General features: G+C 47.2%; 1 protein-coding gene across 1 annotated transcript in view; it reads right to left on the bottom strand.

The window, feature by feature from the left end:
- The window catches only part of CACNA1E (calcium voltage-gated channel subunit alpha1 E), a 351537-nt gene that overhangs the window by 217356 nt on the left and 113052 nt on the right, over window positions 1-21129 (bottom strand). The window contains exons 4-5 of the mRNA XM_081120447.1: window positions 1678-1783; window positions 1081-1220 (exon numbers count right to left, since the gene is read on the bottom strand). Of these exons, the coding sequence (XP_080976573.1) occupies window positions 1081-1220; window positions 1678-1783 (246 nt within the window). The remainder of the gene's footprint in view (window positions 1-1080; window positions 1221-1677; window positions 1784-21129) is intronic.

The following is a 21129-nucleotide window of genomic DNA, read 5'->3' as shown; positions in this document are numbered from 1 at the left end:
TTATCGCAATTGGTGTGAAGGTTAAAAATACGAGTACTTTGTCTATCCCAGGAGACAATGAATACATGCAAACGTTCCCAAGTTCCTACTCCTCTCAGACTTTTACCTACCCCATACCCCTGGCTATTCCCTGGAAGAAATTTCTACCTTGCTCCCCTCCCCTTTTGGTCAGTCATAATGGTGGCTCGTATTTCTCCCCTCCTCCCTTTCTACTCCACTCTCTTCTTTCTCTCAGAGGTGTGAACTCCTATCTGACAGGCCGCTGGATAAGAGGATTTCCATGCCCCACCTCCTGCCGCCACACCCACGGAGGACACAGGCTCCCTCAAGGGCTGGGCTTGCTCCTCTGCCGCCCTGTGTCAGGTCCACAACCACCTGACACAAAGACGAAAAGAAGCCACAAAGCCCAATGAGGACTGCCCATCACCACCAGTCCAAGGCCCATCACATAAGCCGCCAGTGGCCTTGGATCAGCGCCAATACAGGCATGCTCTATTCATTTCCAACAGGAAAGAGGTGTCAGATACTTAAATAAATGTGCTGCTATGACTCTGGGTCAGCTACGATGTGGTAGTGCTGTATTAATTCCCAAAGGAATGATTTATCAGACATTAGTGGGAGCCAACTGTATACCTCCTCATGTTGATAAACCTGCAAATCATAAAAAATTCTGTTGTCCGAACATGAGTCTCAGCGATCAGTTCAGAAGATACGGTTGGGGTCTTCTGCCAACTCTGAAAGAACACTGCACCTGATACATCTTTTGGCCCATCTTTTGGGGGTGCCCCTCAGGCTGAGACCAGCTGGGAAATGTGTTCAGTGCTAGCCAAGCGCAGGATGGGACACCAGAAGCAGCAGCCGCCAGACCCTGGTTCCAGAGCCTCCTCGGAAAGCCACACGCACCTCCACAGAGGACCCGCAGGCCCCTGCAGGCGGCCGCCTAAGGCCCAGCCCCAGGGGGGAATTTTACCCTTGAACTTTTTCCTCTGCACCCCCTCTTCCCACCCGGGGTGTGCTGCATCAGCCACTTCGGGACACCACGGCCCCCCCACCCAGAGAAGAGACAAGAAGAAGACTCACCCGCTGAGGACCACAATGAAGTCCATGACATTCCAGCCATTGCGGAGGTACGAGCCCTTGTGGAAGATGAACCCCAGGGCCACGATTTTGATCCCAGCTTCAAAGCAAAAGATCCCAATGAAATACGGTTCCGTCTTCTCCTGCGGGGTGAGGGGCAGAGGACCGTCAGGGGAGGGTGTGCTTCGTGACGCAGGCAAAGGCACGCCCGGCCGCCCCTCCGCCCTGACCTCTCCTCTGTCCTCCGGGACACCTGCCCGGGCCGGGAGCGAGGGGCGGAGGGCACCGGCTCTGAGCATCGCCCACCCTCTCTCCTCTCACTTCGCAAGTCCCTCAGGAAGAGAGGAAAGAGAATGGACCCTGCCCGGCCCTTCCTTCTTGTCTGGCTGCCCTGCAGACACTACACATCGTTTGCAGTGCCCCCCCAACTTGCTGGGCGCAGGGGTTCGAAGGTCAGTCCTCTTGCCCTTATGTATCCCAATGGGGTTCCTCAGAGCACAGCAGGGCAGGGGGAGGGAAAGGGGCCAGGCGATGGAGCAGAGGAGAAGGGACCCAGGGAAGAGGAGGAGGGAGGAAAGGCAAGAGGGGGGAGGCACATACCAGTCTGCGGGACATCGGGGTCTTGTCATCCTCGGGAAGATGCTGCTCCAGGGCCAAGACGATGCAGTTGGCAATGATGGTGGCCAGGATCATGTACTCAAACGGCGTGGGAAGCAGGAGTTAAGGAACAGATTCACCCGAGAGAGGGACGCAGCCTCCTAGATGGCTGTGCGCATAAAACAAACTTTATCAGCCCCCACGGCGCCTGTGCAGTCGGCGTGATTTACTCTAGTACACGGGACAGCGAACGGTCCTTAGCCAGGGAAACTGTAACCATTTCTGATTGGGCTCTAAACACAACACATCTTATCCAAGAAAAAAAAAGGGGGGGAGCCAATAAATAATATAGTTAGACATATGGTAGACACTTCAGGTCCTCAGTGAATTCAAGGACATGTCCGGGAATCAGCTAGGGCTGAGAATGGAAGGAAGGAAGAGAGGAGGAGCCCCTGGCGCCACTGCAGACTCCTTTTCTTCCCGGTCGGCAAACCCCTGGGCTGTCCGGTGCCTCAGCAAGGACACAGGTGTGGCTGCTGCTGCCTCTGGGAGTCACAGCTGCAGTCCCCGCCTCTGGAACCTCTGCTGGCCTGAGTAGAAGAACCACTGGAAGGAACAACTCTCTCCATGTGAGCTCCCTTCCATGTGAGTATCCAATTCAGAAGAATATTTTTTAAAATATATTTTTATTGATTTTAGAGAGAGAAGAAGGGAGAGGGACAGAGAGATAGAAACACTGATGAGAAAGAAACATCGATCAGCTGCCTCCTGCACACCCCCTACTGGGGATCGAGCCCACAACCCGGGCATGTGCCTTGACTGGGAATCAAACCAGTGACCTCTTGGTTCCTGGGTCGGTGCTCAACCGCTGAGCCACACCATCCAGGCCAGAAGAATATTTAAAGGGCCAGGAGAGCCTTGCCTTGCCCACCTTATTCTCTGCTACACTTCTACACCCACAGAAAACAGACACACCATCATGAGTCTGAATCCAGGGCGGCAATGCTGGGGCCTCGGTGAACCAAACTACAAATGAATGGATAACACATTCAGGCTTTCTTTCCTGCTGCATTTTTCTGAAGACAGGTGAGGGGCTCCCCGTGCCTTTCTGAGAAAACAGCATTATGATTCTAGTGCCAGCATCCTGACTCCCGCAGGAAGGTTGTGCCATAAGCCCAGGGGGCGGCAGGCTCGGGGACTGTTAGCAAAGCGAGAGCAAGGGAATCACCGGCTCCCGAGTTGAGTCACTCTGCATGCTGGATTTTATTCTTTAACTATTGTTGTGACAAACACAAGCCAGCTACTGCCACCGGCCCTGCCAAGCAACCTATGCTCTGTTGGAATTCAGGCAGGAGAGAGGAGCAGCTGATCTGGCAACGTGGAGGGAAAGGAAGGGACCATTCTCCTTGTCGCCTGACCCATCAGGGTGGTTGTGTAAGATGTGGGACCCAGAGCCTTTTCGGGGGAGCCAAAAGGAGGGCTGATCCTAACACGATACCTCCCCATCCCCATCATGACATCAGTGCCAGCGAACCTTGATGGCAATGAGCACTCAGGGCACCTCCGAGGAGAGGCGGGGCACAGGGCATCTACAGGCAGGTAGATGCTGCTCCAGTCCCCGTGCTAGAACAGGAGGCCACAGGGCCTGAGATGACTGGGGGCATCCCAGCCTCGAGGACTTCCATTCTCATTAGGCAGAGCCACCTCCTCCGCCACCCCATGCATCCCTGAGTCACAGCCCATTCTCCAGCAGCTGGCCATCCTTCCTTCCCACGCACCCCTGACACTCACGCAGGACCCCCTCACGGGGCTCAGCCATCAGATCTGAAGACTGGATGGGCTCGGTGGACCCCAGAGGCAGCCCCCCTCCTCACCCCACTCTGCTTGTTTAAACCCTCCCAGTCAGAGTGCAGCCTCGCTGCATGGGAAGTCCCCCAGCGCACCTAGCCATTCCTCCTCCTTGCCTCTCTGGGTGCCAGGAGAGACCGAGAGCTAACCATGCCGGCAGACACCCACCACAGGTGCTCTTCTAGCCTGCTTGCCCATTTCTCAGGACAAACCCCTCGCACGGCTCATCCGGGGCCACCACTGCCCGCTGATCACAGGACATGTTCATTCTCCCCCTCCCATCACAGGCTGTAACCCAGAGCTGGAGCAGGCGTAGAGCAACCAGGGACCACACCAGGACCCGGTGTGCCATAAGCCCTCCTTATAGGCTAGCTTGTCCTCGGCCTGGTTCAGGCATCCAGAATTCCCCAGACCCAGATGGTACAGTGAAGATGGGAACATGGCAGAAGAGGTGGCCCAGGGTTCCATGCCCTTTTCTGACACCAGGCCTAGATGATAGGTGAAGGGAACTAAGAGCATGCCTGCAGATCACTGACAAATGACAACAGAAGCTGAAAGCATTTAGGGCAGTGTTCCTGAAATGCATGTCACAAAACACCAGTAATCTAGGAACCTGTGATCAAATAAGAGGGAAATCTGGGGCTTGGTAAAGTGAAGCAGGTTTCCTCACAGCAGGACTTCTCAGAGCCTTTAACACTACTGCATACAGTGAGCACTGCCTCCCCAAAGGGGGTTGGTTACACCAAACTCCCAAACTCTTGTCACCATCTACCCCTGTGGTCAGAGCATCTCTCTTGGGAATGCTGTTCACAGGAACCTAGTGTTTGGGAAGCCCCAATACAAAGGGCAGATCTCACTGCCAGTCCCCACGTGTAGGGGGAGAAGGGCTGGTGGCTCTGACAGGAGTGAAACTAGGGCCTGTCCTTGTTCCTAATGAAAGTGCTGACAAAGTGTGGGGCTCAGCTGGCTGTTCTCCATGGCTGGTGAGGCCCCGTGCAAGCCCAGAAAGCTGCTCCACAGGACCAAGGAGCCCAGCCCATGAGCTGGGAGGGGGGACCGGGAACGTGCCTGTCTCATTCAAGCTGCAGATGTCACGAGCTCTCATTGGTCTGACTAAAGTCAATGATTGCTTTGTAGGGTTCAGGCTTCTTCCCCTGAAAACCTTAAAGTGACAGCCACAGACTTAAAAGTAAATGAGCTCTTAGCTGATGACCTGTAGGCGAATCGATCCTGGCGCCTGCCCACCTCCAAGGCCTCCACCCAGCAATGCCGCCTGGACTGCTGCAGCTCCTCTGCGGCCCCCACTCCTGCTCCCACTCACATACCTGCATTTTCCTAGTTAGAGAAGCTAAGTATACAGCTCCCTGCTAGGATCTTTAAACTCACCCAGCCCCTAAGTCCAAGTGCAAGTGCATGAGGCCGGTCAGGGAACACAGGGCTAGCCTCAAGAAGGTATGGTGTCACCACTGCAGGGTGCTCAGGGCAGGAGATCAGCTCTGGGCCCCAGTGCTCATGAGCCAGATTTCCTGGGGCTGGCAGTGTGTCTGGATGGCTGAGAATTCAAGAGGTTTCAATGAATGGCACTACCTAAGGCCTGGGGGCTAGAATCTAAAGGTGAAGGTTTGATGATTCAGAGGTTCTGATAAGACCTCATTTCCAACCCCCCATCCCATTCCCCCAACCTTCTGTCTATGGTTTGATGTTCAAAGACCCATTCGGAGCAGTGAGCCTTTGGCTTACAATTTTGAAAACTGTTCAAATGCACGTACCCTTGAGAGGGATGTATGTCCCTTTAGGTCTCATAGATCATCTACAGCTCAGGATGAATTCACGTTTGGGGCAATTAAAGGGTGAGAGTCTGATGCAGAAGCAAAGGTCAGACTCTGGGAGTGGCGCGTACCTGTGGACTAGATGCAAGAAAGGGTGAAGAAGAAATTCTAGGTGAGGACAGCAGGAGAGGACATCCGGGGCTGCCTGCCCCCACCACTCTCCCTCACAGCCCTGTTCTCCATCCTCTTGCCCACTTCTCTTTCTGAAGAAAAGCCCGAAGAGAGGGCACCTGGTGCATTCGCTTCTTCATGCAAGTTATTTTCACTTTCCTCCTTTCTGGTCATATGTCAAGACTGAGCTGAAATGTCACCTCATCTATGAAGGTTTCTCCCTGTGCCCCATGGCTCTTTGCATCGTGCAATTTTATTATTTCTCCTCATATTTATCTCCCCCCCAACAACTATCCCTTGAAAGAAGAGACAGTGGTCTTGCTCATGTCTCCACTGACAGTGCTTACAGAGCTCCTGGTACACAGCAGGAGCTCATTCAATGTGCAATGCAGGCATGAATGAATGGGAGGCATCCCCATGCGCAGCAGCTCCACTGAGGAGCCATCACGACAGGGTTGTAGTCACTCACTGGCTCAGGCCAGGAACGCCTGCTCACCCCCACCCCTGGGACTGACTCAGAGACACCACTCCCATTCCTCCTGCCCGCAGAACCTCACATCCCTTAGGAAGGGCTCTACTGCGTCTCCAAAGGGAGGAGGGAATGTACCTCACAGGCTCGACAAAGGTACGACTTGGGAAGATCACAGGAAGCTCCGGGTTGCCAAGGCCTCAAAGAATAAAGGTGGGATGCGGTAGATGGAAACCTGTCCAGGACTCTGACCCCTCTGCCCAGGAATTCCGTGATTCCCATTCCATTCTGTGCCTATCTCTCCCTGGTGTCCACAATGATTGTGGTTTGAGATCTTGAACGAACGGACCTAAGGAAGCAGTGAGGTGTGTAAACCTGAGGACAGGAGCTTTGCTTGTCTAACTCACCTCTGTACCTACGGGGACCAGCACAACAGCTATTGTTTAATCACGCAATCAACTGATAGGTGACTAGCTCAGGGAAACCAGAGCCAGAGGTATGCTTAAAAAAGGCACCCTGTACGTTCTCCACACTTCTACCCATTTGAACTTTTTGTACTGTGCCCTGTGTATGCACATTGGTTATTCGTAGAAGGAAACCAGCATGCACAGAAGATCCCTTTAATGTAAAAATAAAAAATTTTTAAAGGAACAAAAGAGGAAGATTTGTCTTGCTAGAAGGAAAATAAGTTTTCTCAGGGAAGTAGTTATTTTCACTTTCTTCTTTACTCCTTTATGCATTATCTGAGTGTTATAATGAGCATGTATCAATTTATAATTATAAAATCAATTAGAGTTATATTTATTCAGGAAAAAACCCAACCAACACAAAACCCCACCCCAACCTGAGGGTCATAGAAATCAGTGCAAGATTTCTCAGAGGATCAAACACAAGAGAACAAAGGGACCAGACCCATGAGGAAGTGGCCATGAAAGTGCTTTGAAACTTGCAAAGACACCTCCTCTCCCTTATCTGTCTCTGTCTGCTGCTAGGGGCCTCATTTCATAAACTTCCCTGGCAATCTCCCCAAACACCCCTTCACTCCTCTCTCCCTCTGAGCCTGCTAATGAGGACTGTGTCTTCCAACTTTCTTTCCTGTCTAGCAGCTCCAAGGCAATCATTAGGGAAATGATAAAAATAGGTTCACTTATTGATTTATTTCCTTTACCCAAAGCTCCTTCCTTCCAATGGTTGACTTGTTTCCTTAGCAACACAGCTAATTTGAGCAGCGCTACTTGGCCTGCACACCTGCCATTTGTTCACTCCTTCCTGAGGCACAGAAAGCTGGGGAGAGGGAGAGGGTGCCCCACCGGCTACACTGGTGGTAGTGGCTCTGCTTGTTCACAGAGCGCTGGGAGCCTGGCCTGGGAGCTGAGCCCTCCCTCTGCCTGGCCCAGAACAGCCTCCCTATCACCACCTCTCAGGGACAGCACTGGGAAGAACTTAGCCTCAAGCAGCAAATCTGGGTGCTCCAGGGGGAACATCCATCTCTAGACCCCCTAGGTGCCCTCTGCTCTCAGCTGCCAGCTCTCAGAGACTGTGACATCAGAACACTAAGGAGACTGAATGTGTTCAGAGGGGCTGAGAGCCACCAGGGACCAGCAGGCAGACAGAATGCTGTTCTCTCTCCCAGACTCCAGGCCTAATGGAGATCATGCTTCTGTGGGGAGCAGCCTATGGCCACTCAGGTACTGCCTGTAAATTCCTGGGGAGTCTAGAATAGCCCACAGTCTCAGGGGAAACATATCTCAGCCTCCTGTACCCACATGTGCCCCTCACCCCAAGCCCAGAACACTCCCCTTACAAGAACGCCTGTCTCCTTCCCCCCTCCCTTCCATCCCAGCCTCCAGCGTTTGGACCCCTAATCCTAAAAGATGGAAGAGTCTCAGAAGATGGCCTGGGTGTTTTTGTGCATGTCTTTCCACCCCTCTCTCATCTGCACATAAATATCATTCGAATAAGTGGGAGTTGACTCAAAGGCTGTCATAGGGAAGGGGCCCTGTCTAGTGTGTGACTCCCACAAGCACTACTCCAGAGAGACATCTTAAATATGAACAACAGTGAAAGACAGCCATCCAAGGCTAACGTGCTACTTTTCTTACATGAGAAGACTCTGAATTTCCTTGAGACCTGCAATGCAATGGGGAGAATGAAGCTTAGCCATGGAAACCCGGAGCCAGGGTTCTCACCATGAAAACTGCCCAACATGGTACTCCGGTCAGGGAAAGGAACCCCGCCACTCCCACAGAACCAAACAAGAAATACAAACGGGTCAGGGTCTAACATCATGCTAGAAGACGAAAGCCTTTTGAAAACTGTAAGATGCCACACAAACTCACATTTTATTATCCAACTAAATCAATCTTCAAGCGCCTGCTATGGCTGCAAGCTTTGGGGAACGCATCTGAGTGTGGTCACACCTCTGGGAATGGCCTGGTTGGCTGCAGCCAGGACTGACACTGAAGAGACCCATCACAATAAGGGATTTAAAAGAAAATTATGGTAATGGGCCTCCGGGAAGACAGCAAAGACATTTGGCCCAGAACCTCCCGGGACTATGGAAATACATCCCAACACCAGTCCCCAAAGAAGGATTTATGAAGCTGATGGCTCTGATGCAATTTCTCCTGGTGATTAGGAGGGGCATTAATCACACCCAAGGCCAGGCCTGAGAACAGGAGGGGTTGAACCATCACAGAAGTCCGGCTCCAGCTCCTACAGGCCATGATGGAAAAGCAATGAGATCATGCTGGTGAGATCACATTCCCCTTGGGTGGGCTGTGAGAACCGTCCATTTGTCCTGAAAGGACCAGCAATAGCAAAGAGACAGGACCTTGAGCCTACAACCCAGACACAGCTCTAGCCACCATGAGCATTTCCAGAGTATGCCTGCTCCCCTCCTGGTCGTCCCCACCACCCTTAGAGGCTGGTGTGCTCACAGGAGTATCTGCCCCCTGGCCTGTGAGGACGGCAGGTCTTCAACGCTCCACAGACTGCAAAGAAAATTAAAACCAGCCCTGTTCAAACAGGCCTGGGGCCAGCTGTCCTTCCTAGAAGACTGTGTCACCTGTGCTCCAGATCCCGGTACGAAGCAGGAATGAGTACGAGATGAAAAGATGCGATTCCAAGAGGGTCTCTCAGCAAGACTTCTCCACCCCGCCCACCCAGGTGAGACACTGGGTAAAGGTAAGCAGAGGTCCAAGGGGCCTCAGCCCAGAGACGAATGTGTGTCTGGATGGGCTCCTTCGGGACTTCCTTGCACTCACTCCTGTGGCTGACCTAGCAGGACACTGAGGCCCAAAGGAGACTAGCCGGGAAGAGGGAATAAACACGGGAACTGTATTCCTTGAGGTTCTAAGGGGCCACAGATGAATTTTTCAATTTCCTGAAAAACAACGTCAATCATCCAAACTTATCAATGTGTGGCCACCCTCAAATCTGGGGCAAGTCACACCTTCAACACCCATTTCCATCTCTTTTCTCAGTCCTTCACTTCAGGTTCCCAGTCTCCGTCCTGGGCTGATCGGTAGACGTTAGACCACACATCGTTACCAAAGAGCAGGAGGGTGAAACCCCTGTGACAGTCGTCAGTGCACAACTCTGGCCGCACACCTAGAAGTCCACACTGTATTCCCCTCCACGCCCACCCCCCTGCCTACTTCATGCTGGCCCATTTCATGAGCTCCTCACTTTCCTTATTGCAATTTTTCTCACCACCCAACCTCGCCTTTAAAAAAACAAGATCAGACTGAAAAACCAAACCCCTTTTCTTTCTTTAAAACAAAACAAAAATGTATCATGTGACTTCCAGCCTTAACATCAGTTTTTTAACTTTGGTTTCCATGGTGGTGGGATGCAACCTGCCATCGCCATGACAACAGCTGCCTCTGTTCAAATTCACCATCTGACAGGCAGTCCTGCACACACACACTCACACACATTCTCCCTCTCTCTGGCTGTCAAGAAGATGGTAATGCCATTACACCTACTTCTAAAACTTAAATCCTAATGAATAAAAGGCAATAAAAGCAATAATGAGGACACAGCAAAGAGGCAGAGACCCAGGCTTTCTGTTGGCCAGCACTGTCCGCTGCTCTTAGGGAGGTCAATGGATTCAGTTACACAAAACAAAAGATCCCGAGCATCATTACTCTTTGAATATTGATTTTAACACTGCATTCAAACTTTCATTGCTTTAAAATTTTTTTAAATATATCTTTATTGATTTCAGAGAGAGAAAGGGAGAGAGAGATAGAAACATCAATGATGAGAGAAAGTCATTGATCGGCTGCCTCCTGCACGCCCCCAACTGGGGATCAAGCCCGTAACCCAGGCATGTGCCCTGACCGGGAATTGAACCCCAATAGCCTGGATCCTAGGTCGACGCTCAACCGCTGAGCCACGCCTGGCCGGGCAAACTTGCACTGCTTTTAGACCAAAGAATCCCCATCTGACTCCCATGTCCCTGTCCTCTATACAAAACAACTGAAAAGAAATTCACATTAGTGCTACTTTGCTTAACTGACTGAGGTCAAGTCCAGGTCATCCGACCCCAACTGCAAAAGGCAGGGTGGGCAGTGGCAGCTCGGAGGCATGAATATAGCACCCACTGCCTCAATTTCAGCCTCAGTTACAGTCAGCTGGATAAGTCTTAACAAATTCACTTTTTATGTGTCTGACTGAATCACGGTTTCAGTGATCAGGAGACAAATGATTGACCGGTACAGGAATGGGAAGAAAGCAAAGGGGAATATCAAAGGCCTCTGGAAGAAAACAAAGCAGCAGTGGGAAAATTACCTGTTTCAGAAACCAGGCTCTGTGTTTTGATGACACTCTGATGAATTCAAGCCCATCAAGAGTTCTGGCAGCAACGTGCATTTTCGGGAAAGAAGAGTGTGGGCTGCAATCAGCAGTCACACCCAAGACTACACCCTAGTTTGTACCAACGCTCACTTCATGGGGCATCAGACAGGGCTCTGAATATACAGAGAAAATGAAAAGCCTTTTGTGAGAGTCCACAGATCATCTCCTAGAGAATTTCTGTTTTCCTTTGAAAACCCTGCAGCTGTACCCCAGTTTTCAAGGATATCCACTGAGCCCCAAGCCACATGAGAAAATGTAGAAGGCATGAAGGATATTCAGCTTGGAAAGGGAACACTTGAGAGAGACCTCGTATCTGTTTGCAAATATCTGAAGGACTAGCTTGTAATAGGGGGGTTAGATGTGGCCTAAGTTATTCCAGAGGGTAAGACTTAGACCAAAGGGTGGGATACCCACCCGTAGGCAGACTGGGGCACACACCGTTCCAACAGGTGAATGGACTACATATTTTGTTAAGTAATAAACTAAGTGTTGTACTAAAATGTTTACCACCCAGCCTCTCCAAAGAGACAAAAGCCCTGATGTGTAGCATTTGGCAGTTTCTGGAGTATAAATACTCTCTCCCTGGCCAATTTCAAGCTACCACCTTGACATCAATGTGCATGGAGCTGGGAAGAGACAGACACAATGGACATCCAAGAGCTGGGACTAGCCAGTCCCAGCACACTGCTTACTGTAAGTTCCGTGTCTCTGGAGCCCATTAAGGATATTGAGGAAGAAATTCCTGTATTTGATAGTAGTCGAGCTGGATCAACCCTCAAATGCACATGGGTTAGTTAACAAACGGGTAGGAAGCAAGGTCAGTGAGTCTTCAGTCACTTGCTCAAGGGCCCCTGGGATAACATGATTCCCTCTGTCCCTTAGCCTCAAGTTGTCCCCTTAGCTAAACTTGAGTTCATAAAGTCTACAGCATCACCCTTATCGCAGAAGGCTGGTACCTGAGCAGCTGAGTGTGTGCCAGAAGCAGTCATAGGTGAATGGTTTGCTGGTGCTGTGAAACATAAGAATTAACCACCCCATTCTCTCAGGCTGAATTTGGGAATGCCCAGGGGACTCCTGCTATTTCACTGTAGCCTGCAAAGGAACTGAGATGAATCAGCCAGGACACGTGATGAAAGCACAAACCAAAGAAACAAATCAGGTAAAAAGCTCATACTTCAATCAGTGGATCTCAGCCTTGGCTGCACAGTATAATCACCTGGGAAGCCTCTAAAAATTGAGGATACAGGTATCCCATCTCCAAAACTTCTGAATTAATTTGTCTCAGCTACAACCATAACGGCATCAGCATTTCTAGAAGGAAGGACTCTAGGCTGATTGCAAAGTGCAGCCAAGGGAAAGAACACTGCTTTGCATGCTGGAGACAATGAAAGCTAATGGTGCCCTCAACTGAGGTGACATAACAACCAAGGAAAGGAGAAGCCCAGAGACACAACAGCAAGAATGGAAAGATGCCTTAGCATTCAATTAACTACTGGAACACATTCATTTTACAGATGTAGATACCGAAAGCAGAGGAGGAATAAAACTTTTCTAGAGCCAGGACTGGAAACCTCTCTGGACACTCAGCCTCACGCCCTGCAAAGCTTAGGAACCTATTATCAGAGCAACCAAATAAAACTCCCTGGCTTCTTGCTTGAATTGAGGGTTCTAAAAGAAAGGGATCTTTCTGAGTTTACTTCCTCCATCCCAGAAGAATCTCTTCCTCATCTCAGGAGAGTCTCTCTTAATGTAGGGTCTCGATGGTTTACCTTCCTTAGGGCCACTGAAGAGTCCAGATACTTTTGGCAGTGCTTGCCTGAGCACCCATTCTTCCATCTGCAGAGATGTGACCTTGGCATTATGCTGGGTAGAAGCCTGTTGAGTGCAGCACTATGATTTCATCGAGTTCTCTGGAGACTCACAAGGGATTCTTTCCAGCAACATTTTTTGAAGAGGAGAACATTAGCTATTGTTCTGAATCACTGTTTCCCATTTTCTTTGGATCTGTGCTGGCTGACTCCTCAAATTCTTCTTCTCCTATTCATTCCTAATTTTTCTTTTTCATTTATTTGTATTACTTTTATTGAATTTATTGGGGTGACATTGGTTAAGAAAATTATATAGGTTTCAGGTGTACAATTCTGTAATTGATCACCTGTATACTGTACTGTGTGTTCTCATTTTCGTTTGTTTAAAGTTACCTTTTGATTTCTTCCTTGGTCTCATTGTTAACTTAGTCACCGTTCAGTAACACATTATTTAGCCTCCACATCTTTGCGTGTTTTTCAGTTTATTTCTTGTGATTGATTTCCATTTTAATACCAATATGGCCAGAGAAGATGCATGATATGATGTCAATCTAATTAAATTTATTGAGACTTGTTTTGTGTCCTAACATGTGGTTTATCCTAGAAAATGTTCCATGTGCACTTGGAGAAAAAAAAAAGTATATTCTGCTGTTTTGGGGTACATTCCTATTTTTTTCTTAAATGTTTTCTTATTCATCATGATCCCTATATCCAGCCTCCCAACCCAAGTGAAACACCAAAAATATATACTTGCTAACTAATAAAAGGATAAGCAAGGCCCAGGAGAGGATGAGGGGCTAGAAGAAAGGTGAGTGTGCAGAGAAAGGGTACTGAGGAAAGAAAAGAGCAAATGTGGTCAAAAGTAGCCCTGGGCTTAGAGCCAGGAGCCCTGGGTTCCAGCCCCTGCTTTGTTATTTACTGAGAGACCTGTGGTCAGTCATTTAACCTCCCTGGCTCTCAGCTTCCTTACAGAAAACTGAGAGTTCGATTAGAGTTTCTCTTAAGTCCCTGTAACTCTCATATTCCATTATTCTGTGGTGCTCATAGGTAACATGATGAGAAGGGAAGTCAGGGAGGAAAAAGGAGCACCCATGATTACAACTGAGAGAAACCGGTTTTGGTGAAGCTACTACCAAGGACATCCAACAATAACATTCAAAATGGAAATCCTGCCACACCTAGGAATACCTTTAAAGTATCTAAGTCAATGGCAATATTACTAAGTCTTCAAGAATAGGAGCTCCACCTGGAGAATATTATGCTAAGTGAAATAAGCCAGGCAGCAAAAGACAAATATCACATGATCTTGCTTATACGTGGAATCTAAAGAACTTAATAAACTGATGAACAGAATAGATTCAATGACATGGAAGCATGGATGAGACTGATGAATGTCGGAGGGATGGAGGAGGGCGGGTGGGTGGAGGGGGAGAGAGTAACCAAAGAATTTATCTGCACATATGCACAGCCCAAGGACACGGACAATGATGGGGAGAGGGACTGGGGAGGGGGAAGGAATGGGGTGGAATGGGTCATTGGGGAGAAAAAGGGACATCTGTAATATTTTAAACAATAATAAAATTTTTAAAAATAAGAAAAGAAAAAAAAAAAAAAAAGAATAGGAGCTCCATGACAAGCTGTACTGGCTAGAAACACCTCTAAGGGCCAGTTAATGATAGCTCGGAATCCTCATAACGGTGGCCTGCGGGTGAACATAAGGCTGCTTCGCCATAGACCTACGGCAAGCCTTTTCCACGCTATTTGGACACTAAAGTATTTTCTGCGCCCGACACCCATTTCCTTAACAAGCTGCAAAGGCAGAAGCACTGAGGAAGGTGAAAGTCCACGAAAACGTCATTAACGTTGGCTCCTCCACGCCACACTGCGGGTGCCCTGGAAAGAGGGCCTAGGATAGATTCTTGGAAGGCTGGAAAAAAGGAAATGGGCTTTACGTGCTAATGATACTAAGAAAATGTTAACAAATTTTCATAAAAGGGGGAGAACGGGCATTTCTAAATCAAAGGTCCTGTGCCGAGTGACAAAGAAAGGGTGACAGTGGAGCTTTCGGTGCAGGGAGGACAACACAGCAGAGGCCCCCGATTCCAACTCAAGCTCCCATTCCAATGACGCCCAGCAAGATGCATCAGACCCAGTTCATGATGACCAGAGATCTTGCTCTTCTCCCATCTATCGGCCCTTGACTCCTCCAGGGATTGAGTCTCCTATGCAGTGGGTGCTACAGACACAGCAAGCAGTCCACAGTGTCATCCTAACAAGGGAACAGTACCTGCTAGTCTCCTGGTCTGACCTGAGGCAGTGCGGTACTGGGAAGAAAACAGCCAATAGAGTCCATCAGACCACATCTACCTGTGACCCTGGGCTAATCACCAATAAAATGAGAACACAGGGCTGCGTTAAATGCTCTATGTCTCTAAAGCACCCTGTAGAGTGCCAACCACACAAGAAGCATTCATTAAAGGTTAGTGCCTCTGTCCCCTCTAGGGATACATACTGAGGAGTGGATGACTCTCCAGGCCTGGACCATGGATCCTAAAGAACGTTGGGGAAATCACATGGCAAAAATACGTGAAGGTAAAAAAACAAGAGAGGTGATCAACCTGATCGCTGTGCAGCATTGTCGCGACCCCAGCCTCGTTCACAGTGGAAATGCGGAAAGCTGTCGTACAGTTCTCATTTCCCCAAATCAATTCCTTTGCTTTGCTCTTTTGAGCCTGTCTACTGATGTTTGTGACAGAAGTGAGCTCAGTCTTTCCGAGCCTGTGCACGCAGGGTGGGCATTTGTCTGTTTCTCTCTAGTCATCATCAGGGAAAGAAGTTACCCAGAGAAGATGTAACACCCTTATCCATAGAACTTTGTGGGAGGAAGGGCAGATGGTGATCTCAAAAATAAACAAATACATACATACACAAGGATCTATGACAAGGGAGCATCATCTTGCCAAAATGCCCAGATCTTCTGAATTTACATCGGCCCATGTTCCCCAGAAGTGCCCCCTCCTCATGTTACCACCCACCCCACCTCCAGACAAGCCCACACCCTTCAACTGCTCCTCGTATCAACAGACCAGAACACATGCATCCCTGAGCATCCATATGGCTCAGTTATTTCATAAACACAAATTCCCATGCAAATACAATCCAAAGTTAGCAGAAAGAAGAGGCAGTTCCTTTTATTTATTTTTTATTTTTTTTTAGGCCCACTCCCTAATTTCTTTTGAGCCTTCTCCCTGGTCTCCAGAAACCAAGGGGCACACCTTAGAGCTCCAGTCACATCCACACCACTGTGCAGCTTCCTCAGCTAAAATGTCCTCTAGTGTCCTGGTCAGATGACCTTCATCAGGCTCATTAGGCAGGGGTCCAAGGGCTCCAAGACATGGAGAGTTCATGCCTCCCTGTCACATCCCTCCAATTCTTTCAGAATCTTCCGCAGCAGTTCACGGATCCCAACCCTGACTCCCTTCTCTGACAGAACAAAGATGGAGACACTAAATACCCACCAACCTGCACAGAAAGGGAGTAGTCAGCTAGGAGGCTGGCAACCCCTAAGAAGATAGCTGCCCAGAGTTCAAGCTGGGACTCTAGGAGGGATCCTTCCATACATCCCAAACGAGATATCGGAACCTTCTGGCTACCACTTATGTACCAACAAAAACAAAATCAAGTGAGCTTGTTTCAGGTTGATGGTTTTGAATATCTGATCCATTTTTATCAAAAGGTTGCTGGGAAAATTCTGTACCATTGTTGTGCCTGAAGATATTTTTTCTGGGTTATAAATCCAATGAGTCCTCAGGGACGATATTGGTACAAAATCAGCAGTACAAACATACAACGAAAAAGAGGTTCTGATGTAGATGTTTTAAAATTTACCTTAAAAAATGTAAACCCAGTAACTTTGAGAAGAGACATAGAGACTCGTGGGAAGACCACCTAGCTGCGGTGGTTGAGAGCACGGGCTATGATCAGGCCTCTAGTTCTCACTCGCTATGTAAATGGGCAAATGAGTTAACCAATCTCCAGGCCTTAATCCCCCCAACTGTGAGATATAGAAAATGGAATGCATATCTCTGTAGGAATAAACGCAATAGCACATGGGATGCACTAAGAACAATAAATTGGCACCTAGTAAATAATAAATGTTAGATATCTACAATCTCTGTCAACATTAACACTAGTACTAATATCTAGTATGTTCATAAAGGGCTTGCATGCACATCCCCTGACCTTGATCAAGAAGAAAAGAGATTGGGGTATCAAAAAGCATGGAAACAGCAAGGCACAAAAGGTGGATAATTCAATCAAGTTGGGGAAGGTACCTCAACCTCTTGCTGAGATGCCTATTGGAAGCTCTCTCAGAAATCCTGGTGGTTCATTTTCAACATTAGCCTACAGAAACATGCACACTCAGTCAGATGCTATACAGCTTAGCAGCTGGAGAACTAACCCAGCAAATCTAAGGCCTACTGAGCTATCCATCCATTTAAAAATAATGACTTTGTCCCAACCACCACATGGCAATATGACAACTGTACCAGGATTCATCTCTGGGTCCTATAGTATTTCTAGAGCGGAAGAAAGGATGATTTCTACAACAAGGCAAAGATTCTTCTATTATCTGGTGTAGCTGGAGAAGAATGCTTTGGTTAATTTAACAACAACAAAAAAGTGCTAAAGAGCTACTTTATATAATCAATATGGATTATAATTTGCGAAAGCTATGAATACAATAAAGTGCACACGCTGCTCAAACCATGTTGAACATAATGTAGTGAATGCTTCACTGGCGATATTCAGAAAGCACTAGGCATTTTTGCTACCTCGGGGCCATCGGTACACATCTCATTTGTTATTATACTACAGATCTGTGGGTGCCAAATAATAAAGAGTTCTGTATAACAAAATGCCAGATAGCAACAAACACAGTGTACTTTTTTCACAGCTTGTGTTGGGTTACACAGACCTGGAATGATCCTTAGCATAACTGTGAAGTAGGAAAAGCTTGTCTTTTACAACTTCCAGATGAAATGACCCTGCAATCTCCTCCCAGCCAGCCAGTGCCCTCACTACCTCTTTGACACCTTTTCTCATCACACTGGGGCTACACGGGGTCCTACAGGTCCAGGTCAGTGCAACACTAGGCACATAATAGGTAGAAGGAAGGAAATAATAAAGATTAGAGTGAAAATAAAAGACACAGACACTAAAAAAAAATACAAAAGATCAATGAAAGCAAGAGCTGGTTCACTGAAAAGATAAACAAGATTGACAAACATTTAACCAGACACATTGAGAAAAAAAGAGAGAGGACCCAAATAAAATCAGAAATGAAAGAGGACAAGTAACAACTGACACCAAAGAAATACGAAAGATTGTAAGAAAATATTATGAACAATTATATGTCAAAATATTAAACAACCTGGGCGAAATGGGTAAATTCCTAGAAACATACAACCTTCCAAAACTGAATCAGGAGGAATCACAAAATCCAATAGATACATTACAACTAATAAAATCGAAGCAGTAATCAAAAGCCTCCCAGCAATTAAAAGTCCTGAAAGGTTTCACAGGTGAATTTTACCAAACATTCAAGAAGAACTAACACATATTCTTCTCAAACTATTCCAAAATATTCAAGAGGAGGGAAGACTCCCAAGCTCATTTTATGATGCCAGCATTATGCTAAGTCAAAAACCAGATAAAGACACTACAGAGAAAGAAAATTATAAGCTAATATCCCTCATGACTGTAGATGCTTTAAAATCCTCAACAAAATATTAGCAAACCAGACCCAGCAATACATTAAAAAGATCATACATCATGATCAAGTGGGATTTATTCCAGGTGTGCAAGGTGGATACAATATTCGCAAATCAATAAATGTGATACACCACATAAACAAAATGAGGTAGAAAAATCACATGATCATATCAATAGATGCAGAAAAAGCATTTGATAAAATCCAGCACCCATGATAAAACCTCTCAGCAAAGTGGGAATAGAGGGAACATACCTCAACGTAATAAAGGCCATATATGACAAACCCACAGCCAACATCATACAGTGGGGTAAAGACAGTCTATTCAATAATGGTGCTGGGGATACTGGACAGGTACATGCAAAAAAAGGAAACCAGACCAACTCCTTATACCATACAGAAGAATAAACTCAAAATGGATTAAAGGCTTAAATGTAAGTCTTGAAACCATAAAAATCTCAGAAGAAAACATAGGCAGTAAAAGCTCAGACATTTCTCATGCCAATATTTTTTCTGACATTATCTCCTCAGGCAAGGGAAACAAAAGAAAAATTAAACAAACGGGACTACATCAAACTAAAAAGCTTTTGCACAGCAAAAAAACCTAAGGACAACCCACTGAATGGGAGAACATATTCACCAATGATACATCTCAAAAGGGGTTAATTTGCAAAATTTATAGAGAACTTACACAACTCAACACCAAGAAACAAACAATCCAATTAAAAAATGGGCAAAGGCCTGGCCAGCATGGGTCAGTGGTTGAGCATCGACCTAGGATCCAGGAGATTATGATTCGATTCCCGGTCAGGGCACATGCCTGGGTTGCGGGCTCAATGCCCATTAGGGGGTGTGCAGGAGGAAGCCGATCAATGACACTCTCATAACTGATGTTTCTCTCTCTCTCTCTCTCTCTCTCTCTCTCTCTCTCCCCCTCTCCTTTCCTCTCTCTGAAATCAATAAAGATATATTTAAAAATAAAATAAAATAAAGACATGTTTTTTATAAATAAAAATAATAAAATAAAAAATGGGCAAAGGACCTTAAGAGACAGCTTCCCAAAGAGGACACACAGATGGGCAACAGACATATGAAAAAATGTTCAATGCCACTAATCATCAGAGAAATGCAAATTAAAACCACACCTGTCAGAATGGCTAGCATCAATAAATCAACAAATAACAAATGCTAGCAAGGATGTGGAGAAGAGGGAACCATAATGCACTGTCGGTGGGAATGCAGATTGGTGCAGCCACACCGAAAGCAGTATGGAGTTCCCTTAAAAAATTAAAATGCAACTGCCTTATGACCCAGTGATCCCACTTCTGGGAATATATTTGAAGAAACTGGAAACACTAATTCAAAACAATGTATGCACCCCTTATGTTCACTGCAGAGTTATTTACAATAGCCAAGATCTGGAAGCAGCCCAAGTGCCCATCAATCAGTAGATGTGTGGATAAAAAAGCTGTGGTTCATTTCTGTAATGGAATACAACTCAGCCATAAAAAAGAAGGAAATTTTAGCTTTTGTGACAGCATGGATGGAACTGGAGATTATTATGCTAAATGAAATAAGCCAGTCAGAGAAAGACAAATATCACAGGATCTCACTTATATGTGGAATGTAATGAACAAAATAAATAAACAAAATAGAAACGGAGTCATAGATACAGAGGAGAGACTGACAGCTGTCAGAGGGGAGGGGGTTTGGGAGGCTGGGTGAAAAAGCTGCAGAATCAAGCAAAAAACAAAAACAAACAAAAAACCAGACACAGATAACTGTATGGTGATTGCCAGAGGGAAAGGGGAGTGGGAGAAGGTGGGAGAGGGTAAAGGGGGGATAAATTGTGGCGGAAAGTGACTTGACTTGGGGTGGTGAGTGCATGATGCAATATGAAGATGATGTTTTATTGAGTTGTACACTAGAAGCCTGTATGGTTTTATTAACCAATGTCACCCCAATAAATTCAATAAAGAAAATCACCTGTTCTAAAGAGAAGTCGCTGACAGAACAGTGGCAAAAGCGTTCCCAATAGCACACAGCTGAAAACTGCCAGGACATTAGTGAGTGACTGTTGAAAATCCATTTCATGCTTTTTGACTCTGACCAGCCCCATGAGACAATGGTGTGGAAATTGAGAGAGAGGCATGGAAAGTTTGAAAAACTTCAAGCCTCCCGCTAAGCTAAAGGCTGGAAAAGACTTCTGAGGACTAATTTCCCCCTTGTGCTGTTTTTCAGAGCCTCTTCCCTGGGCCCAGGAGGCGACTCCCAGAACCCTGTGCCTCAGCCACGGAAATGATACCAGCTCCTGATCCCCGATCCCTGACAAGCATCTTCAGGTCCCGGACAGTGACTCTAACTTGTTACCCACTGCTCAGCGGAGTGCTTTTCAACCCTCTGGGGAAGGAGATGGTGTTGAAAGAGGGAGTCAAAAAGATACCCTGCCCCACCCCCACCCCCTGGCTTCAAGGACACAACCTTCCAGAAAGCCAATGAATACCTCTGAAACAGGCTTTCCAAATTCTCCAGGGAGTCAGGGAACTAAATGCAGCAAGACCAATTGCAGGGGTGAAAAAGTACCAAAACTATGCGGAATTGCAACCAACAGCAATCCAAATCAACCTGCTACAGCAAAAAAGACCACACTCCACACTCAGCACAGGTGCCAGGCAGGGCCTTTCCCTGGAGCCCTCAGGTGGCTGGAACACTGGAGTCTGTAACTGGAGCTTAGCCTGGAGTTATAATCCCAAA

The sequence above is a fragment of the Miniopterus schreibersii genome, assembly GCF_964146895.1.
Source record: "Miniopterus schreibersii genome assembly, chromosome: 19".
NCBI lineage: Eukaryota > Metazoa > Chordata > Mammalia > Chiroptera > Miniopteridae > Miniopterus > Miniopterus schreibersii.
This window is presented reverse-complemented; position numbering and strand designations above follow the sequence as displayed.